Below are 22,323 nucleotides of genomic sequence, written 5' to 3'. Positions count from 1 at the left end.
GCGGGGGCGGGGGTGGGTGGGTGTCTGTAATCCCATCAAACCCTAGAGAAATAAATTACGCCATATCCCAGCAGTCTCTCTGATTCCCATCATATCGATGTATGGCAAACACATCAAAGGGTGTTGATGACAAATTTCGCAATTTACAAATAGGATTTTTCTAATTTTTCATGTCATGTGTAAACAGCTGCGAACTAATTTCATCAGGCAGGGAAAGGCCTCTCGTCCTCTACCGATCTATTCATCTTTCTATCTATCACCCATCCGCTGCGCATAAGCACCCTTAATGCATAGTGTAAAACCTGGGCTGCTAGTTAATTCACTCTAAATGTAATCTGATGTTGATTTTGTCAACTTTAATTACAGCTCCCAGGGACACTTCACATGGTGCTGCCTCTACTTCAAATTGATATTATGAATATGCAAATGTGGCAGTAATTTGCAGAGAGAAGTGGGTATTTCAGTTGAGCACACACTAGACAGGTCAATTCTACTCTGCCGTTTTTTTCTTTTCTCTTGCCCACCGCCTCACCCTCTTCCCCACCCTCTTCTTCAGGGTTGCTTTAGACAAACTGTATTTATCCTTGCTCACAGCTCTGTGAATTGTTACTAAAACATATCATAGTGTTAACCACGTCACAATGAAAGAGGTAATGTTTGACAGGCCTTTCGCTCAGAGATGACTGTTTTCATCCGCGAAAATTTGAATTATCTCTACTGTCAGCTTTAGGAAATCTAATAGTTTATTTTCCTCTGCACCTTTCTTTCTCTCTCACTCTCTCTCTCTCTATTTCTTTCTCTTTTTTAACACCGTCTTTTGTCTTGTGTTTTTTTTCTTCCCAGGCTCTACAAGCAGCGAGGCAATTACTCTTGCAGCAGCCAGGCAGTGGCCTGAAATCTCCAAAGAGTCAGGACAAGCAGCGTCCACTGCAGGTAAAGCAGCTCCCTGTCTAATCTCTTAAGTCCATCCATAATACATGCTCCCCCGAAAAGAAGATTTCCTCTGTTGCACAAAGTGTGTTTGATTTGCCAACGCAATCCTTGGGCCTGTCATTGGAATCTTAAAGTCTGGACAAGCGGGTCCCCGGGAAGCTGAAGCGTCACACAGACGCGAGAGAAACACAACAGAGGTAGATATCAAGGAGCATTGTTTCATCTGTAGGCCATTTGCCTGTTTTCGAGTACGTGATGCATGAAACTGTACAAATACACCACAAGTATATCCCAAGGTTATGTGGTACAATGACAAAATGGCTTTTCTACACTGGATCCATAATGCTGTTGACACAAGAAAATTCAGAGGCTAGTTATTATTTGAAAGCCACGTCAGCCTGGACAGTGGGTTACACAGACAGCTAATTTTAACTTCCTCTCATTTCCACTTTTCAACGCTAATTTACCTTATTGATTTGTAGAGCTGTCTATATCTGATGCCAGTGATTTTGAAAAAGGTCACTCTTGTACACAGATGCGCACACACACAAACACACACGCGTGCGCAGCATTAACAGTCCTTTCAGTCCTCCGTCTTCCTACTCTTAACACTTTTCTCACATCAGCAACTTGTTTCATTCAGTCAACTAGACAGTTCCTGCTTGAAATTATGTAAGGCCCCTTGACATCTGCTCTGTGTTTTTATTAGAGGATTTTTTTTTTTTTTAAATTTAATTTATTTTTAGCCGTTTGAAATTGAAGTGTGGGAGTTTATGCCCTCCACTCGGCTAATAAGTACTATCAAGGAGCAATGGTTTACCTCATTAGGAGCTCTGTGCATTTCATTAATAACAGGGAAATTGGCGTTAACCTCACCCGTTGATATTTTCACAGAGTCTAACAATGGCGACACCTTCAATTGGAGTCACACCCCTGTGTGCCTAATTACGTACTGGCTGAGAGATAAGGTTGGCAAGGACTAAGTCTTCCCTTCCTTGAAATAATTTGACTGGGGCTCATCAAAAGCATTAATATTATCAGTATATTCTCTTGCAGTGGCATGTTTATTTATTCTACTATATATTTCTAGATTTAGCTGTGGCGAAGGGGGTTCATCAAGAATAAGCTTATTGTTGGATTTCTCTGTTTGAGTAAATGTACGCCAAACGGAGTAAATTGAAACAAATGGGAATCTGATCTACAAATGCCTGCACAGTCACCAAGTACAGTACATGGCATGAAGAACAATATTGAACGAGAGCTGTGTGGGTGCATCGTAACCGTCAGCCCACGTCCAAGCCCCTGCCTCTAATAACACCAGCAGATGGTAAATATTGAATATTTACATTTGCTTACTCCATTCTTGACTCGTTGACGATATGAATCAATATGAATCAGAGGGCCCTGCCGATCGGCCTGTCCTCAGCTCCCAGCTAATCCATTTGTTGATCCAGCTTTTATTAACATCCTCACCTCTTTGTTCCAAAAAGTTTCCATTCAGCAGACTGTCACAGGAGAGGCTGCTGCCAGCTCACCCAGCGATGCACAAACAGGGCTCGGTGCATTCTGGCCCCAGATTGCTTTTTTCCAGCAGTGGATGTGCTTTTGCTTGAATCCACTCATTTCAAATGACATTTTAACTGTATTACTCCTTTGTGCAAATATCAGTATAAAGCGGTAGAAACTCTTACTTGATTAAAATGCTTTTTTTTTTTGTTTTGCTTTTTTTATTGTCTTTCGTCTCATGCCACATTTTTTGTGTTCTTGTCTTGAGGGAGTTTACTCAATAAAGCTGCATTATTTACCTGGATTATGAGGCTGCAATGGGTGCTGCAGCGCAATATTTTATTAGCTTCACTGCTAGATAAGAGTCACTGGCAATCAAGCTACATGTTTTCCACTAGAGGAATCACGCGGATTGATCCCCTTGTATGATTAGCGCAGCAGAAAGTGGGAAAAGGATTAATATTACCATGACATCCTGCTTATGGCAGAGATACTGATAAATCCTCTGCTTCTTGTTCTCCATCTTTGGTATTTAAGAGCGAGAAATGATCCATAGATCACGGCATGTAAATTATTTAGTACACAAGCATCTAAGTGCCTCGGCTTGCAGTTTTAATTACTCGTATTAGCGGCTAAAGGCTCTCGCCTGACTAATTCTATCCGCTTGCTTGTCGCTGCTTCTCAGAAGTTGATGATGCGGAGGCAAGCAGCTCTAGCGTTCACATGCACCAAATTCACATGTACGGGTGAAAAAATAAATAATAATAATAATAAAACAGCCCCAAAAACACACACACACAAAAACACACTCACTCAAGCTGCTTTTCCACATTTGCGTAATGTGACAGGTCTATTATTACACAGTAAGCCCACGGGAGCACTCAATAAACACCTATTTCTTCCTGTAAATCCCCTGCCTCTGCTTACACGGCTCTCCTAAGGCACACAACACCCTCTCGTCTCTGCTCCTGTCTCCCCTCGCTCTCCTCTTCTCTATGCCAATACCAGCCCCCCCTCTCTGAAAGGCATTTATACACTGACATTTGGAATACAAATAAAGAAACGCGGACAAGGAGAGGCGGAGAGGATTACAGAGGCCTATGAATCTGACAGTTGTTTCGCTCGCACCGTGCATCTACACACAGCCTGCACAAACACAAGCACAGCGACAGTTGCTTAAAGTTTTACATTGCCCGAAATGACTTTGTTCAGAACGTGTTTGTTAGCGGCCCTATCGATCGTTATCGATAAGAAACAGAGCAGAGCTCTGTTAGTGTAACACCTGCTGGGTGCAGGTTTTGGCTCACCATCCACCAGACATCTCAAATAAACTCCTCACTCCTATCATGATTGCTTCAGGCGCCACATGTAAAATAGCCAGAATGACCCCCAACCCTTGCACTGTGACTGCGTTGGATGGCATCCACCCGCCCCGACCCCACCTCCTGCTACTTAACGTCCAGTTCTAAATCATGCAAAATCTGAGAGCTCGCCCTGAGCAAGTGTTGCAACTGCTGCTGTGTCACCTTTCATGCCATCGAGCTGTGACTACTTTTTTCTACAAGACTAATAACCTCAGCTCCGTCTGTGCAAAGCTCAGCTATGAATGAAAATATTTAAGGTTTTATGGTTGGTTTATGGATCGGCAGAGATGTTGGTTTAGCCGTGTTTTCTGCAAATTTGCAGCTTCCTGCCCAGGCCAGTCACACCGGCTGCGGGCACTGGGCCATCCTAGGAAGTGTCACACTTTTTAAAGGTCAGGTCCACACATTTCACCACTGAACCAATATCACCTCAATAGCAGCACTCATCTGCTTATTGGCTTTCATCCGGAACACACGCACACACACACACAGACGCAGGGAAAAGGGCTGTGACGCCAGGCTTAAGCATAAGTTAGCCAACTCCAGTCTGCGTGGCTAAAGGATGCTACTTCACATTTACATTTATGAATATATCTTTCCTCTGCATCCCCTCTGGTTGGATCTGAAAATAGAGAAAAATTATCACAGAGAAGAAGGGAAAAAAGAGTGTTGGGGGGGTGGGGGTGTATTATGTTATTCATGAGAAAAACTTCTGTTGACTCTGAGAGAGAAAGAGGGGGGAAAAAAACGTCAGCACATTTTAAGTCAAACACCCTTGGTTACTGCTTTTGTAACCAGAAAACAAGATTCCCCCCCCACCCTCATCTCCCTCCTTCCCTACTTCTTTTTTTCCTCCCCCTGCATTTACAACACCTACAGGACAAGATTGCTAAATTGCGAGGACAGAGCAGGTTCATCATTGTGATGCAAAAGAAGTTGAAATGCTACCCCAAGGCGAGGTAGCTGAGTTTGGGGGATCAAGAGAAAGTGAGAGGGAGGGATAAAAAAAAAAAAAAAAGTAGCTCAGACCTTTGATGTAGCAGCAACAAATTTACCTTGTGACAGAAGATACATGGGTGCAATAAACGAGTTATACCAGCCCTTACACATGCAATCAGATGATTCTGGCCAGGGTGTTAATTGGATCCTAACCGGCAGATCTGATACGCCCGGGCCCTGGTGGTGAGGGGGAAAGCCTTTCCAAGTGATGAACTATAATTCACTGAGCTGCTTGAAGCACTTGTAATTTACTGTGTGTCACTGATGAAGAGGCTGATCCAGTGGAGGCCATATTACCTGCAACATCAGAGGAAAGTAACCCCCCCACCCCCAACACACACACACACGCACCCCACATCCACCTGCTCTCACTTGTGCTCTCTCACTTTCTTTCTATTACAGTTCTCTCCTCTCTCTGCACTTTCTTTTATAATTCCCTCCCGCTCGCTCTTTCTGTCGCTCCCATTTACTCTTGAACTGTGTGCACCTGCAGGGAGGCATCAGTCGAGAGTGAATTGTGCCAGTTTAATGATAAAGGTGTGACAATTTGTACTGATAGTGACACAAACAATGTGCACAATGTCGCACAGCTACACTACATTCAAGACGCTTAATCAGTGACTTTCTTTCGTGTAGAGATAAATCAATATGGAAATTGTGCTAAGCCCGTTCCAATCTCCTTGGGCTTTTTTATTAGAGGCTTTTACATGATGGGTCTTTATGTTATGATAAATTGCACTTCCCATGCACTGCTGCCAAACTGCTATGGAAATTGATTTAGGAAAACATTCAGTAATCTACTTAGCTTCAGTCCTGACAATCTACAGTATTGATCTCCCTAAGCTGAACACACGTCATGCATTTGAGCGTAATCACTCTTATGTATGCGTGTGTTATTTTGCATAGGAAACACAATCAGGCCTCTTGCAAACTTCTCAGTCAGGTGCAAGCCACACCAGCTCGCCCTGTCGCCTTGGTGGTCCTCTGGTGGAGAGTCCCAGCTATCAATAATCGCCCAGCAACATTTGGCAGTAATTGGCTAGTAAATGAGCAGTGTCAACTGAAATGGAGTTGAGAGGTCAGAAGTCCACAAACTACGGTGGAGGTCTGCTCGGCGTTGTGGCCCGTGCCCCCCCTGGGATGCTTAGGAGATTGAGATGAAATAAGGAAATGTAGGGAGGCTACATGTAGAGAGGTTTGTCTCTTTTCTCTCTAGATTTCTTAATCTTTTTTTTTCTTTTTCATGTGTAAAATGAATCTTGTGGCTTAATTAGCAGTGACTCTCCTGCCAAGGATCCACAATAATTACCGACTAGGACCCTTCCATTTCTCATTGCCTTTATCTCAGCTGTGTCTGAAGCTCCACACAGTTCCCCGTTCAGTACCACAGCAACTTATGTCGTTGATAACAGCCACATGTTCCAACCCCCTCAGTGTTTCTGACTGCCATTTATTCACTGTCCCCCACCCCCTACCCTCCTGCTTGCTTATTAGTGCTAAGTATGATGGAATAAAATCAAATAATAGGAATTCCCTTCTGCTAGACTAATTGTTCGAGCTAGAACTCTGATACATTTTATCTCTGCTTTAGCTCATTTGAGTTTGTTCGTAAAAGAAAACGTATCTCACAGATAAAGTGCCGCACAGTGGGTGTAATGTCTGGAAGCGTCCATTGGTCAGGATAGGCAACTGTGCGAGCCATCTCAGGAAGAGATACCTGAGCTCTCTGTGGATGAGCTTGACCTTTCACGGGGTGTTGGAGAGGCTGGATATAGGGTGCAGGTGTGACAAGTGTGCTGTAATGATCTGCTTGTTCTGGTGAGGGCCCCAGCAACGTTTTCTCATCATCAGCCAATTTAAATGGCTTTTGTTTTACTCTCTACCCTCTCCACCTTCGTGTCAGTGTAGCTCCACATGCTTATTAAAACGAGGGGCGGAAATAAATAGCAGCTCAAATGTTTCAAAATATGCAGTTTTTAACTACTTTTTTTCTTTCTTACAAATGTCTATAAAGCTGGTGTTACATTCAAATGCCATTTTTAAAACTCATTAGCTTGCTGCTCTCCATCCAAATTTGCACTATTAAAACCAGGAGGCTAACCTTTTCTGTTTTTTTAAGGTCCCCAGTGGCGACATCAGCTGCAGCTAATTTCAGACAATTTAATAAATACCATTAATAATTTTTCTCTTTTCCTTTTTTTTTTCTTTTTTTTGGTGCTGCATTACTGGAAATGTATCCTTTTGGATTACAGAGAAACAGAGGCACAGACCAATTGGATATCACGGCTCTGCTTCTACGAAAGAGAGTCTATTCACGGTGCACGGATGTTTACGCCACTGCCAGCGTCTTCTAAATGCTCATTAATTTTATCCCTTCGTGGCAAAATCATTTCAAGGAGAGGCAATTCAGCCTCCTGTTCCTTTCAATTCACCGCTCATGTCAATCAAGCCCTCCTGCAGTATCCTGCAGAATGGAGGTGTTATATTCCTGCAATTATCATGTCATATACTCGAAAATGTAAATGAACGTGTGTGTAAAATTAAATTTATGGGTTGTCAGTGAAGAATAAGAACCAGGAGAGCAATTACTTATCTGCTTTCATCTTGGAGCCTCTGATACGTCAAGCAGAAAAGCATGCAGTTAAATGCTGGAATTAGCATTGTGCTGCACTTCACAATAGACGTGGGCCAGTGCCTTTTCTCCCCTTTCTTTCTTCCTTCTGCCTTTTCTCTCTTTTTGGTTCCCCTTCCTTTATTTTATTTTATTTTTTTTGTTTGGAGCAGTGAAATGAAGACGATTATCACCCATTATGTCTCTAAAAAGTTAATAAAAGCGTAAAGATAGCTTCCTCATCTCATAACTTGGTTGCTTTTTGTTTTTATTGATTTTTTTCTGTTTTGTTTAGTTGTACTCATTGCTGCTAAAATCCCTGACTTTGAATGGTTAGAGTTCATCAGTTCTAAGCTAAAAAACGGTTAGAAATAACATGCAGAAAATATATGCATCTGCATACTTTGTGCTAAATCCCCCCCTCCCCCCCAAAAAAGATGCAATCCTGCGCCTGCATCGTTTATTTCCCCCCATTTTTTTGTAAACTTAAACATCTCTGAGCCAGCACCCAATTAATAGTCTTAATGAGTGCATCTCTCGTGTTGTTTCTCGGCTGCACGCATCCCATTGTAATGGCATCTAACACAAAAACAGGAGTGACTGCGGGGGTAATTACTTACCTTGCAAATATACCTATAAGGGTTAATAGCATTGAAGGTGTAAGCACAGCATTTGCATAATTACACGTGGACTGTTTAATTTGCAACTTTCTGACGGCTTTTGTTCCGCACCTTGTGCATTTTCTCTTGTACTCTTGCATCGAGGAGTCCAGAGAAGAAAAGAGATGTACCACAACAACATCCTCCTCCTCCTCCATCTCTTCCACCTTAGATGGAGTCCCTTCTCTCTAAGACCCTAATGAACAATGGAGGCAGGATTTGTTTGAATATGAATATGAATGTGCAGCGGGGCCGGCTGGAAGTTGACCTTCAGCTGTGATTTTCAGTTCATCAGGATTAGTCAAGGCGGGCGATCAGGAGCCACTAATGCATAATGACTTCTAAAATGAAAAATGTGTAGTGACCATGCAAATGTCTCGGCTAATCAAAGAGGGGGGAAAACCTGGGGGTGGGGGGTAGGCGTTGAGGAGAGGAGAGCTAAACAAGGACGTGTCAAGGCCTGACAGAGAGAGAACGGGAGAGAGAGGAAGAGGGAGGGAGGAGAGACGCACATGGAAAGTAATCAAGCCAGCTTGATTAGCTGGCGATGAGGACAGGGACGTCTTATTGGCCCCTTGACACTCCATATAGGCTAGCTACTGTCATGGCACCTCTATGCTAAGCAGTGTCGCAGTTCAGTAAAAGTGTTACTACATGTTGATATTTTAATTATGTTAAGGTCTAAAATGCCTGCCTGTTTACCATTCAGCTCCAGGATGCCACAACAAACTAATTTGTATCTGCAAATGTTGGAAATGTGCCACTTTAGTCTTCTTATTCAGTAAAAAAGCGTTGAGCTGTTGTGTTACTGAACCAAACTGAACACTAAATCATTCACTCATGTTGGCTTCTTTTTTCCATAACTGAGAGTAAACAAACACACACACAAAAAAAATCCCCACAAAAGTCATTCAATATTTAAGCAGCTACAAGGAGCAGAAATTCCACAATATCACTGCAAGCCTACTCTCCCCTGTTAGAACGTGTGCATGCAATCAAAGCCCGAAGAGAAACGTATCATCGTTCTACTGATCTGCTGCCTCAGAAGTGGCTCGCACTGTCTCCTCAGAAGAATGTGGCATAAGCAGCGTACGCATCTTGGTTTTGTTTTGGAGATGTTCTTCTACTGCAGCGAGTATTACCTAAAAGGGGCATGCATTTTTCAAAATTACGTAGCCTACTACACCAGCAGCCTTTATGAGAACTTAAGAGTTGCTTTCACACCGTTCCAACAGATTAAAGAAGAATACTTCAGGTACGCCCCAAACTCCCATGACATAATGCTGATTGTTCCTGCCATGCGTCCACTTCATCAGCGTAGTTTCAATCAACTTTAGAGTTGTGCATTTTTTCACGCTGTTTCATAATAGCGGTGCTGATAAAGTGGGGGAGTTCAAGGGTCCTGCTAATTAAGGTCTATGTCTATTTAAATCCTTTACTTTTCCCAGCGGGGTAAAGGAAGGAAAATAAGATGAGCAACACAAAGGCACGGCACCCATCTGTCCTTCAGCATCTCCTCTAGGCTGCAAAGCGTCACGGCCATGAGAGGCCTGCTCTCCCTACCTCTCCAACCACCAATTACCACACTTCCAGCAGATCCATGCCACTATGCCTGAAAACTTATTCAGCTCTTCGTTTCTTTGTTTTTCCCCATCATCGTCCATGTATAGGTTCCAGTGTCAGTGGCCATGATGAGTCCCCAGGTGATGACGCCGCAGCAGATGCAGCAGATCCTCCAGCAGCAGGTGCTTTCCCCCCAGCAGCTCCAGGCCCTGCTCCAGCAGCAGCAGGCTGTAATGCTGCAGCAGGTACACACACTCCAACCTACATGCACCGTATGAACGTTGTGACACTCATGCTGTGACATACCCCATCATCACCTAGGCTGGTTTGCCCACATCCATACAGTTACACATTTAAATCCACATAAAAATGTAGTCTGGTGTTTCTACAGGCATACACAAAAATGCACACACAACCCCTGCACATAAGTGTGCCCAGCCACCAGTTACGCCAACTCACCACAGCCCCATGTCCTTGACACGCTTACCAAGGGGAATCGGAAATTGACGTACTCCTGCATGTCACCTCTAATTAACCGTCTCTAGTGTGTCGCTGGTTCAATTCCCTGACAAGCATCCATCAGGGACTGTGAGAGTAGGGCATAGTTGGGCTGTGCAGCAGAAGCTGACGATAAGTGACGGTGATGTAATATTTGGAATCAACTTGAGAAAGCGCACTCGGCAGAGTTGAAATGCATTTGTCATTCATAGATTTGATTAAGGAAAAGACAATAGTTTAATTAAGAGTGTCAGTCATTCTGAGTCTTCTTCTTCATTAAGAGCTCCCCGGCTCGATGTGGTCACGTGCTTTCACGCTCTACTGTGCAAGTACAGGGATTTGTCTTCAAATGTGACTCAACATTTTTAGTTTCACATAAGATTTGATAGAAAGCTTGATCATCTGCCATACACATTAGTCACAAAATCAACATCTGCTACCTTCTGTTGTTGATTTACGTATTTAAAAATATTCTTCTCTAAAGATTCTTGCATATAGTCTGTTAAATCTTGTATATTTCAGTAGCAGTTTGCATAGAACTGGATCAAGCATTCCAGTGGCCTGGCCTGCTTTGGCTTCTCTTTTTAGGCCAAACAGCCACATGGAAAAAAAATGATATGAAACTTTAAATAGCGGTTTGACTATGTGTGTTAATAGAATCGGTTTAAAGTACAGAGCTTGATCCTAAGAGAGTTTATTTTGTTTATTTCAACCACTCCAAAGGAAGCCAGTACCTTCTGGCAGCTAAATACATAGTTAATATGATGGATTGTTATCCCCGCAGCACTGTGGGACTATTAACATTCCATAGGAAATATATTGTGAAAGACTGCAAAGATCTGAGTCTGACACTGAAAAGATATAATAGATCAGCCTCACCAAGTTTGTGTAACAGAAAATTTCAGGTTTTTTTTTTAACTTTGCTTTGATAAATACATAAACTCATTTTGAATTTCTACTTTTGCTTGTATTTGCTTGTGTGTTTATGTACAGCAACACCTGCAGGAGTTTTATAAGAAACAACAGGAACAGCTTCATCTGCAGCTTCTGCAGCAGCAACACCCTGGCAAGCAGGCTAAAGAGGTAGGTGCACACCCGGGGACATAACATAGTAATTTAGCCTCATGGGGAAATGATGGTGAATGTGTGCATGTAGATTCTCTATAGATAGTAATAAGCACCATAAAACAGACAGATTTGTTGTTCTAGAAATAAAGTAATTAAGCGGGCTAACCCGGAGGTATAATACTACAATAAGCCCACAGCATGCACATGCAGTGCTGGCTATTCTCCTCTGATTCCTGCTAGCATTATACAGTATGGAGATCCAGTTAAAGACAGTTTCATGTCTCGTCTGTATTCACACATGCTCACACAAGTCAAAGGGTGCTGCAGCCACCTCGTTAATGAAGTGTTTCTGCGGGCACACAAACACATGCAGCACCTCTGAAGTTGCAATGTGCATCGCTCATAAATCACAATGACAGGCAGCCGGTCGACAGACATGCCTCTGTCTTGTTCTCTTTGGATATCACGGAGCAGTAGAGGAGCATGACAGCCTCAGACACATTTGCGTAACAGCGTCGGTCCAGGTCTAGAGCCACGGCCAGGCAATTCTGTGGGAACGGCTAAATTGATTCAAAAATGGGTATCACATAAACACGCGCGTCCTGTCTTTCTTTTTCATCTCCCTCTCTCTCTCTCTCCTCAAGCAGCCCATTATGCTGCCCTTACAGGAAGTCACAACTGACCTCCCGGCGGCTTTGTTTCTGTTTGGATTTGTGAATAGAGTTTTTCAGGAGGCTCGCCATCAAATATGGAATAGAAATTGCTCCCTTATTTCTCTTGAGGCAGAGGAGAGGTTTGTGGGGGGGTGGGGGGCAAACCGCCTCCCGCCACCACTCCATTATGCAGCCTGTTTTCCAGTGAGCGCATCACAGGTTTTATCCCCCAAACCCACCCAACCCCTCTCCTTTTCTCAGTCCCTCAGTCTCCATACTTTTCTAGGTACACCATCACTAGCATACAGAAACGTGACAACAAAAACTGGCCTCTGTGGTTAAAGCATCACATATGCACAGCTAACTGGAAATACAGAAAAGTATACCCCATTAAGTCTCAGTGAATGTGCACTTGCAGCCAATCATTACCTGAGATTTTTGCTTCCTAATAGGTGTTTGCAGTACGGCTGTGTTTCAGAGCTCAGAGCCAACTGCTTTTGTCTCTCTCTAAATTCACTCCCTTTCTCAGTTGTTTTGCAGCGGTGGCTGAGTTTGATGTTTTTCATTTTGTTGTTGTTTTTGTTTTTGTCTTTGTTTTTTTCTTCTTTTTTTGCACAAAGCTTACGCAATTGCCTGTCTGGCCCAGCGATAAACAACTCTGTGAGCCAACAAGGAGGGCTGAGAGGGAGTGGAAGGGGGGGTGTAGTGCAGTGGATGTGTGTTTGTGTTTGTGTTTGTGCGTGTTTGTGTCTATGCATTCACATGCAGCTTTAAATCTCTCTCTGCTAGTTCCCTCTGGTCACATAAGCTGTAACAGACCATCAGTGAAGGCGAGACAATTAACTATCAGGGGTGGTGGTGGGGGGGATTATACCAGAGGCTTAGTATCATACACAATCACAAGCCACATACACTGACAGGCTTGAGAGCTGGTATATCAGCATAGCTTTGTTTGTGTGTGTGTGTGTGTGTGTGCTCAAAGACATGAACATACACAAAGACAGGAGAAGAAGGTGGTACAGCCCAAAAAAAAACCAGGAGGAAAGACTAAGTGAGCACAGACAGAGAGGGAGCGAGCGTGTAGAGAAGCAGAAGAAGAAGCAGAGAGGTGTAGCTAAGGTCACAGCAGAGGCGACTGAGTGCACACTCTTCACGCACAAACAGCGCTCCGGCTCCTCTGTCCTCTCCCGCTCACTCAGTTGTTAATTCGTCTGTAATTTTCCCTCCTCTCCTCTTCACTCCTCTCTTGCTCCTCTCCTCTTCCTCCTCCTCGCTCTCTCTCTCTCTCTATAGCAACAGCAGCAGCAGCAGCAGCTGGCCGCCCAGCAGCTCGTCTTCCAGCAGCAGCTCCTGCAGATGCAGCAGCTCCAACAGCAGCAGCACCTGCTCAACATGCAGCGGCAGGGCCTGCTCACGCTGCCTGGTCCTGCTCCGGGCCAAGCCGCCCTGCCCGGACAAACCCTACCCCCACCAGGTAAGAGGAGGAGGACAGCGGAGGAGGAGTGGTGGGAAGAAGAGGGAGCAGGGAGGTAGTTGCGTTGATATTAAGCACGTGACTCGCAGCAGTAGTCACATACTTCCTGTATTTTTGTCTACTGGTGCTTTTCACAGTCTGGCTCTGTTTTATTGTTCCTTCCGGCTGTCTAGTGTCTCCAAGCCCATCTGTCCTACTACTCATCTGTCTTTCTGTCCTGTCTGTCATTTTCTAATTGGCATGCCGCTGTGTCTCTCATACGTTATCTTTAAGTATGTCTGTCTGTCTGCCTTCCCTTCATTGGTATGCTCTTCTACCATTCACTTTGTCCTTAACTCTCCTCATGATTGTTTTTAGTCTTCTGTTCTTCCTTTCTCTTCCACTCTTTTCTCATCTGATTATGGCTTTCTCTGTCTTCCTCTGTTCCCCTCTCAGCTGTGCTCTGCCTCTGTTTGTTGTTTTTCCATCTCTGTTTCTATTCCCTCACTCCCCAACTCCCCCTCCTTCTTTCAGAGGTTGTTGTTGTTGTTTTTGTTTACTGCCTTTACTGAGAACAAAGGCGAGGCAAAAGAGAAGAATAAAAAGACAAGCGAGAGAGAGAGAGAGGAGGAGAGAGCAGGCTCCATTTTTGTTTTTTCCCCTCCCGAGCCAAGTAAACACCTATGTTTGTTGTTTACCACCAAAATGGCGCAGACGAAGACAACAGGCAGGAAGATGTTAGGAGGAAATGAAAGGAAACTGCTTAATTCTGTGCCAAGCTGAAAAGCAGCAGTTGACAAAGCTTGTTGTTTTTAGGTGGAACGTACTCATATTCAGTATAATCAGTCTTTTTTTATGTAGTTTTACTCATTGGACACACACGAGTCGTTGTGCGTCAGAGCTACACAAGTGATTCATAACCAGCTTAAAACCAGTATTTGACTGTGCAGAGAAGACTGTACGTGGCTTCAATAAACAGGAAACTGTGATTTCATATTCGAGTTTGCCCTTGCTGAGAGCAGGGCCTTCAGTCATGCAGCTGTATGGAATTTCTCTGGCTGTTGAATAATCCATACAGAGCTAAGCTTTTGTCCTGTAAACACAGAGTGCAATGCATCATAAACTGAAAAGCACAACGTGCAAGTGAGAGCTAATAACACAGCTTGGATTCTTTTTCTTTTTTTTCTATTAAGTATTAAGTTGAGCAACTTTATTAATTCAGTACACTTTCTCTGTTCCCTTATCTATTTCTCTCTCCATCTCCTTCTTGACGTCTCTAGCTGGATTGAGCCCGCAGAGCTCCAGCAGTTGTGGAAGGACGTTACCGGAGGCGGCGGTCACGGAATGGAGGACAACGGCATCAAACACAGCAGCGGCACTGGCGCCGGCGTGGGTGGCGGCGGCGGTTTAGACCTGTCCACTAACAACTCTTCTTCAACTACCTCCTCCTCCAATCCCGCCAAAGCATCGCCGCCCATCTCTCACCATTCCATCGCCAACGGACAGTCTCCCGCCCTCAACCACAGGAGAGAGAGGGAAAGGGAAAGAGAACGGGAGCGAGAGAGGTAAACCAACTAAAACGCCACCCGCCACCTTTTTGACGCATCACAGAGGAAGAAGCAAGGGAAGATGAAAAGTTTACAGCACCCGCACTCTTCACACGAGCTTGTTTGTTGCCGTGCCACGATTGAACACATCAAAACGAGGCACTCGACAACAAGCCGTCGTCGCTTCAGGGAAAGCTGGGCGTTTTGTTTATTTATTCAAAAGTTTATTAGTGTCTTAAGGAAAAAAAAATAAGAGCCTTGTTCTCCCGGGGGACCATGCGTTCAGTTGAACACACTTAGCTTGCACACACATATCAAAAGCGGGGAGACGACGCCATGCAGCCAGGCGCACTTACAACAAGCGTCTCTGGCAGAGAAGACAAGGTAACCCCCTTGTACATTAAGTATTTAGTGCTTTCTTTCTTTTTTCTCTTTTGAAAATTACCTTCCATGCTTGCTTGTCATGTAAACAGAATACGTGATGCCTTGAGTGGCGTTTCCAGGATGTTTATCCTTGTGATGCCGTCTTTTATAAATGCATCCAGCACCGAAACACTGACTGTTCACATATCTGCCTATCTGGCCCATGCATTATTCAAAGGCTTTTCTTGGGCGATATTATAATAAGGACTTAGGGTGTAGCGGTGTGTGTGTGTGTGTCTGTGTCTGTGTAGATGCTCGGTACAAACTCACACTGGAGGTGGAAGTGCTGTGTAATTGGTTTAAAGTAGATGCTATCTCTCCAGTACCACTAAAAGGAGGCTTGAAAAAGATATCTTTAGAAGGAAGACAGAGGGAAAGAGAGAGGAAAGGAATGGATAAGAAGAGAAGGAAGAAAGGAAGGGAAAAAAAAGACTTTATCTGCTTGTGTCCCGAGGGGTGTGTGGTGTCTCATAATGATCGAACAAGGAGTATTGTCAGGAGCACTGCTTACTAACACGCCATGGATCGATGAGGGGAAAGCCCCGCTGTAAAACGCAGCGTGAGCTCTGCCTGCACTAAGACACACAGGCATGAATGCATGTAGCCATCGACCACACACATGCATGCACATGTGTAACCTATATGCAGACAAACACACGCTTAGACGCAGACTGTACATAACACACTGTCATACACATTTCCATACACACACACAGACACACTAGCGCCTGGCCTAAAAGGTTAAACTGTCATCTTTAATAGGATGTGCTGTCTAGGAAGGGTCGTAACTTATTTGGGTGCCATTTGAAAAACGCCAGAACACCCCTGCTCCCCTTGTCCTCAAAGAACATAAGTTACACAGAGTATTAATCTCCTGATGAAAATTATATGGCTGTCTGGATTTTTAATGTTTACTTGAAAGCCTCCACCCCTCCTCCCCATAATGGCTTTACAAGATGGGATGGTGACTACAGTGGAGACCAAACTAGATTTCCATCGGGGATGGTAGTTCAGCCTATTTCTCACACATTAGTCTTTGCCATCTTAATATAGTTATCCTGTAGTGATTATTTAAACCGAATGGCTGTTAGCCATCAACATCCCAGTTCCCAAATTTCCTTTTGATAAAGCTGCTGTTATTGCATTTCTCCCTTGCTTTCTCTCTGTCTGATTTAGCCTTGGTTATTCATCACATGAATTGCTGAATTAGTGCTCTGACCTCTTTCAGCGTGTCTTTAATCTGCTATTTCCCGTTTCTTGTTTGCTCATTTTTTTGGGCCCGCCTCTAGTTCACTACACGAAGAAAGTGGAGGGACTCACCCCCTGTATGGTCACGGTGTGTGCAAGTGGCCCGGCTGTGAGAACATCTGTGAAGACTTTGGACAGTTTTTGAAGTAAGGACATGCTCTAATACAAATACGTAATACTGGAAATAACATATATTATAAATATACTAATATACTGAGTGTAGCAGTAGTTCAGGCAAGCTGAAAAGTCCGTTTTCGCTGCCATCCTCCCTGATCAGTTGATCCTAGTGCCAGCCCAAAGCATCTGATGCCACACATCTCAAATAGGGTGTGCTGTTTAAGCATTTTTAGCCTGAATACAGTTGCTGTCCCTCTGCAAGTTGCTTTGCAACCCACATCCCTCGAGGTAGTGCTGTTTCTTGTTCCTGCCTCCTGCTTTCCAGGTGTGCGTGTGAGGAAGGGTGGGGAGCTCCCAGAACAAAGCCATAATAACACATAAAAATGACTGAAGATGGAAATAACAATCTCTGAAAGCGATCCCCTTCAGTACAGTGCTTGGTCTTTCTGTGGGGGCCTAACAAAGAAATTCACTGCTTTTCACAGAGCCCATTTTGACCTTATAGACAGCTAGTTGACAGGGTTTCGCTCTAGCAGCGCAGGATTCAAACCAACTCTGGTCCATAACAAATTTTCCTTCCTGGCGTGGAGGGGCCTGATAGGTTTGTGAAAAAGCGTCAAAAGCTAATGGCAACTCGCACGGCCGCACACTTACCTCCACAACAAAGGCCCCCATTCACTGTTGTCATGGTGCAGGCGCCAGAGCGAATGGACTCTTCATGCTCCATCAACAATTTAGTTAATTAGCTCATTTGTAATTGGCCGGCTTTGTTGCCAGGATGTTAGTGGGGGGACATCAAAGGAAGAAGGTGTTTGCAGCACCGCCGATTACAGGTTATCACATTGCCACTCACTGAGAGTCTCCCTCTGCCTCTCTCTCTCTCTCACTCTTTCCCCGGCTCCCTGCTCTCACACAGAGAAGAAAAGAAAGGGGAAAGCTTTAATTTGAATATTCTAATTAGATTTGTAATTAACTGTGAAATAACGATCTGGTGAGTGTTTTTCATGGGCTGTAAATGTCCATGTGAATTCGCACAAACTCTTAAAATCAGGACATTGTTCTGGCTTATTTTCCAAATTATGCATTTTTCTACTGTAGTGGCTGTAAAGTTACAAAAGGCTTTAAAAAAACGGTCACATTTAGGTCAGGCTTTGCTAATTCAATGCCGGCTTGTGAATTAAAGCTAAAAGGTGTATCTGTAAAATGAAATGACACTAATAAACATGGTGTTTACCTGTCTTTCAAAGACAGAGGGAGGCAGTACATTAGACTCCATTTTCACACACTGCCAAGGCATAAAATCACTTAAAGGCCCCATTATTGACGGCAGTGGAGTTCAATGAATCATAGTCTGACAAGTGTGTTTGCTAATCCCTTGTGGAAAATGTGCCGCATACATGTCAACGCCAATACCAGTGCTCTAGAGTGAGCATGGCATAACCATAAGCATCATCTAGTCATGCTTATGAAAAGCCAAATGCATGTGTGCAATCCATTGTCCAGCCTGGAATACATGTATGGCAGTCCAGGTAGAAGAGTTTGCCTTGCAGCTTGAGAACAGATGTGTGCGTGATAAGGCAAGCCTCTATCGGATTAGCAGATTTTCTGATATCTTGTCCTATCACCTTAGTACACTTACTTATAGAAGACATCAGTCTATTTCTTGGCACTGTATGCTCCGTTCACGCTCAAACACACGTAAGTCTGTGTGCTGTAAGGATACTGTGTCTGGGTGGCTTAGCTGGTTATTTAGGTGAGGGGCATAGATACAGTGTGTGTAAAGCCATGTGCCTGCGAATAAGCTGGTAAGCCAATGCAAAAGGATGCATGGCTGTAAAGACAAACTGAGAGAGCTCGACAGATAGAGGGAAAATGGGTAGATTTTATACTTGAAAGCGAGTGCACAGGTTGGCAGATGGTTTTGTAAGAACACTTGCCAGAACATTGGCTGCTACAAAACAGAAAACACACACACACACCACTGCAAGTCAGAGGCTGGCTCTATACTGTAACCCAGCCAGAACATGAAAACAGACACCAACAAAGAAGGCAGACTCGTCATCAGAACAAAGATGGCTGCTCGGTGGCGTGCCTCGGAGCAGCGATTGTAGGTGTCAGAGGGAGTCCTTTCATGTTTCCGGAGATGCCAGTCGACGACACACACTGACGCACAGATGCACTCACACACAAGTGCAGTTTAAACGGGGTTACATAAAGTGGGTGTCAGATGTAGATGACAGTTTAGATGTTGGTACTTGGGTGTGGGTTATGTATGCAGGGAGGTGGGGGCGGAAGGGGGAGAGGGGGCCCGAGTCAAGCTGGCGTCTCGTAGCTCGCTGTAGGAGCTCGGCCTCAGCGGCGGTGACACGTTTAGTCATCTATTGTTTTGTTCCATGAAGAAACTTGTCAAGATCAGCATTTAATAGCTCTTCAGTGCGCTTTTAAGTGTTCTCACCTGGAAAAGGTAGCCGCGAGGTGGCTGGCACCCTGAATTAGCTCTGTGAAGTTCAAAATGAAATAATATTGCTGGGAATGTTTCTCCGAGTGGTGGGTGTTGCTGCTTTGTGGGTGTGTTTGTGTTAGTTACACGAGAAAGACAGAGAAAGAAACATGGCTGTTAGGTTGCGTGCCAGGGCTATTTGGTGGGAGCCTTTTTGGTAAACAGAGAGACAAAGAGACAGAAAATGCAATTAATACCTGTAAATGTGGATGTTTTATTTGTATAATTTGTCAGTACAATAAATGCCTCCAGCTACTGCAGATTTTTTATAGCGCTTTAAAAAAACAAAGCTTGAACACATCAAATGTGTTCTTCTCCTGTACATGCACGTCTTGTCCCGCCTACTTTGGCTTTTTTTCCCCCCTCAGTAATATACCTGCAAATGCATACTTGTTCTCACTCACACACAGTTAGCTGTTACACTCTCCGTCACCATTCTGCTCTTCCTATTACTGGCAGGAGAGGCAGGCTCCATGTTAAAATGGTGAGCTCAGCCGCTAACCTAGTGTCTGTAACCCGCTACTAATTAAACCCACAAAGGCATCAGGCAAGTGTCTTCTGTCTCTATATAATGTGCACATACACACACTGTAGAGGCAGGCACCTCAGTCAGGCAGGCCCCCCGGCCCCTTTGATAGGTAAGCTTGCTTTTACCACTCCACATGTCTGCTGCCACCGTGACAAGACCTTTAAAAGGGAGGGCACCGACACCAAGGAAGACAGTGTGAGAGGATGTGTGTGTAAATATGCATGCTGTGGATATCAGGTTTTCTCAGTTTGTGTACAGTTATGGAAGCCAACTTTCTGTGCGGAGCCCCTGATAATACACACAGTCAATTAGCAAAGTGTATCATCCATATATTCTGGACTTGAGCAGATTTATATCAGGCCCTTAGTGGACACTGATGGCTTATACATATTCATGTACCCAGCTACTGGGAAAACCTTTGAGATGTTTTGTTCCCCTCTCTTTTAGAGAAAAGAGAAACTTGCAGACTCCAATAAAAACGAGTCTTTATGCGAGAGTTAAAAACAGCTGTGCATCACTCCTCCCACAGTCTGCGTTCATCAGGTCCCTTTATCTCTTTATTTGCTTTGATTTTGCTACCTTGGCTACATATTTCACTCTGCAAACACTGTTCTCTACGCTGCTCTTACATTCCTTTCATCACACGGTAATCCTCAGAAATCCGTGTTTCTCTAGAATGGCTCATGGACAGTAAGGCTCGTATTCTTTATCTCAAAGTGTGAGTAGTTTTATCTGAATGCTACATTTTAGATCAATTCTCTTATTTGCCCTCAAAATGTACAATTCCACCAGAATGCTTCAATTTGGTTACAAGTGAGGAAGCCAAAGTCAGTTAACAACTCGGGAATAATGAAATAAAATGAGACATAAGATTAATAAAGAGATTTCTGTTTAATGAAAGAAGACAAGAGAAGTTCATAGTTCAGAGAGGACAGAAACACAGTCATCTATTTTTCTACATTTCAGTAAATACAGCGTTCTTTCATTATTTCTTCCTGTCTGCCCATCTGCGTCTGCCCCCGCCCTTCCTTTCTGTCTTTGTGCTGGCATTATTAATGCACAGTAGGACATACAGCCATTTGAATATTTCATAAATGCATGTAGTAATCTTCCTGTAATTGTCTTGCTAACTGGCCAGCAGTAGGATGAGCATATGCAGCAAGCTGCAACTGTCTGGAGGACTTCCACAAGGCCTCCAAGCACAAACACATGCAAAATATTAGATAAACAAGCTTCTTGTTGATGAGAGGCAAGCTTAATAAAGATTTCCCCCCTTTCTCTTTCGCTCTGTCTCTCTTTTTCTTTTTTTTTGTAAAGCGGTATCTTCAGGGACAGCGAGCAGCCTGCTCTGTGCTTTGAAGCAGCTGTAATTCATGACACACGCCATACATCAAGTGCATAAGATAGCATTATGGGCAGTGAAATGAAAAGGGTATTTGCAACATTAGTTCCCTCATCCTGCGAGGGGACGTGATTAAAATGATTAATGAAATGCCCCCTTTTTGCATGCGCATTCTGAAACAGCAATTAGGCACAGGGCTGAGGAGATCCACCAGTTCGTCCCTTCCCTTTCTGCTGCTATCCCTCATCCGTCCCTCTCCGCGCCCCCCCACTTTTTTTTTAATGTTACCTCATTTTTGATTTATAATGAAAAATTTCTGAGCATTAGACCTGAAATGGTTATAAAAGTATAAGCAGGGACAGAATGAAATGGTTTTAAATGTGCACAGGCTAATTGAAAGGTACAGAGCTATTGTGATTACAAATGTTCTATTCAGGTTTTGATTGGCAGGTCGGGAGGAAGCAGCCCAGTGAGTTGGCTTGTTTTGCACGTTGCAGATAAACAAGAAGTGAGGCTTTTGGAAGAAAATAAAGGAATACGGGGTTTGTGAGGGGAGGGGGCTTATTTTCTGTGTATTTGTGTATCTATTTTTTTTTTTTTATATGTGCCAATCAGTGTTTGTGCAAGCTCATGATAATGTAAGCAAGCGTGTGTGTTCTTAGATAAAGTGAAAGCCAGCGAGAGAGATTTTGTACTCCCTCTAATGCACTGGAGGCAGAGCTGTAAATGATCATTGAAGGGTCTGCAAGCTAACCTATAATTACTGGAGATAAAGTGGCAGCTCTGGCATTTCATAAGCATGTCTCCCAAAGCTTGCTTTTGTGAGTTTGTCCACCAATGATCATTTAGATAGAGGCTCATTACCCAGCATCACAACACTTTAGAAACCCCCGTTTTGCCCCATATTGGTGTTGCTCTGAGTGTGTGTGTGTGTGTGTCTGCATATGTGCGCTTTACCAAGAATAAAGGTCTATCCTAATGGTGGAGCTTTTGTGTCCTACAGACGAAATCCAATCAAGGCAAAAAACCCTCATTGACTGTTATGGCTGTCTGGCTGCCTTTTTTTCTTTTAATGAGGCGAACACACCAGATACATTTAATATGTCTGCTGCTAGATAATGCACCTTCAAGCAAAGAGCCGCTTTTGTGTGTCAAATGTTGCTGGTGTTAAATCGTGAGTATTGTTTTCGGTAAACGAAGGAGACAAAGCTATTCTGCTGCCCAGCATCTTTTATTCTCTGTAGAAAGCGGCGCTCGGGGTGGCACTGAAGTTAGCCATCTAAACTGGCGCAGGCCTATTGTCATGTTAA

At 43.9% G+C, this 22,323-nt stretch overlaps 1 protein-coding gene across 1 annotated transcript in view; it reads left to right on the top strand.

The window, feature by feature from the left end:
• foxp2 (forkhead box P2) overlaps positions 1 to 22,323 on the top strand; it is a 68,786-nt gene that overhangs the window by 26,450 nt on the left and 20,013 nt on the right. The window contains 7 exon segments of the mRNA XM_085137435.1: positions 844 to 933; positions 9,743 to 9,880; positions 11,127 to 11,216; positions 13,148 to 13,328; positions 14,588 to 14,593; positions 14,596 to 14,872; positions 16,567 to 16,671. Coding sequence (XP_084993561.1) covers positions 844 to 933; positions 9,743 to 9,880; positions 11,127 to 11,216; positions 13,148 to 13,328; positions 14,588 to 14,593; positions 14,596 to 14,872; positions 16,567 to 16,671 — 887 coding nt within the window.

This window comes from Neolamprologus multifasciatus, chromosome 17, assembly GCF_963576455.1.
Source record: "Neolamprologus multifasciatus chromosome 17, fNeoMul1.2, whole genome shotgun sequence".
Lineage (NCBI taxonomy): Eukaryota > Metazoa > Chordata > Actinopteri > Cichliformes > Cichlidae > Neolamprologus > Neolamprologus multifasciatus.
The sequence above is the reverse complement of the archived record's forward strand: the minus strand, read 5'-3'. Positions and strand labels throughout refer to the sequence as shown.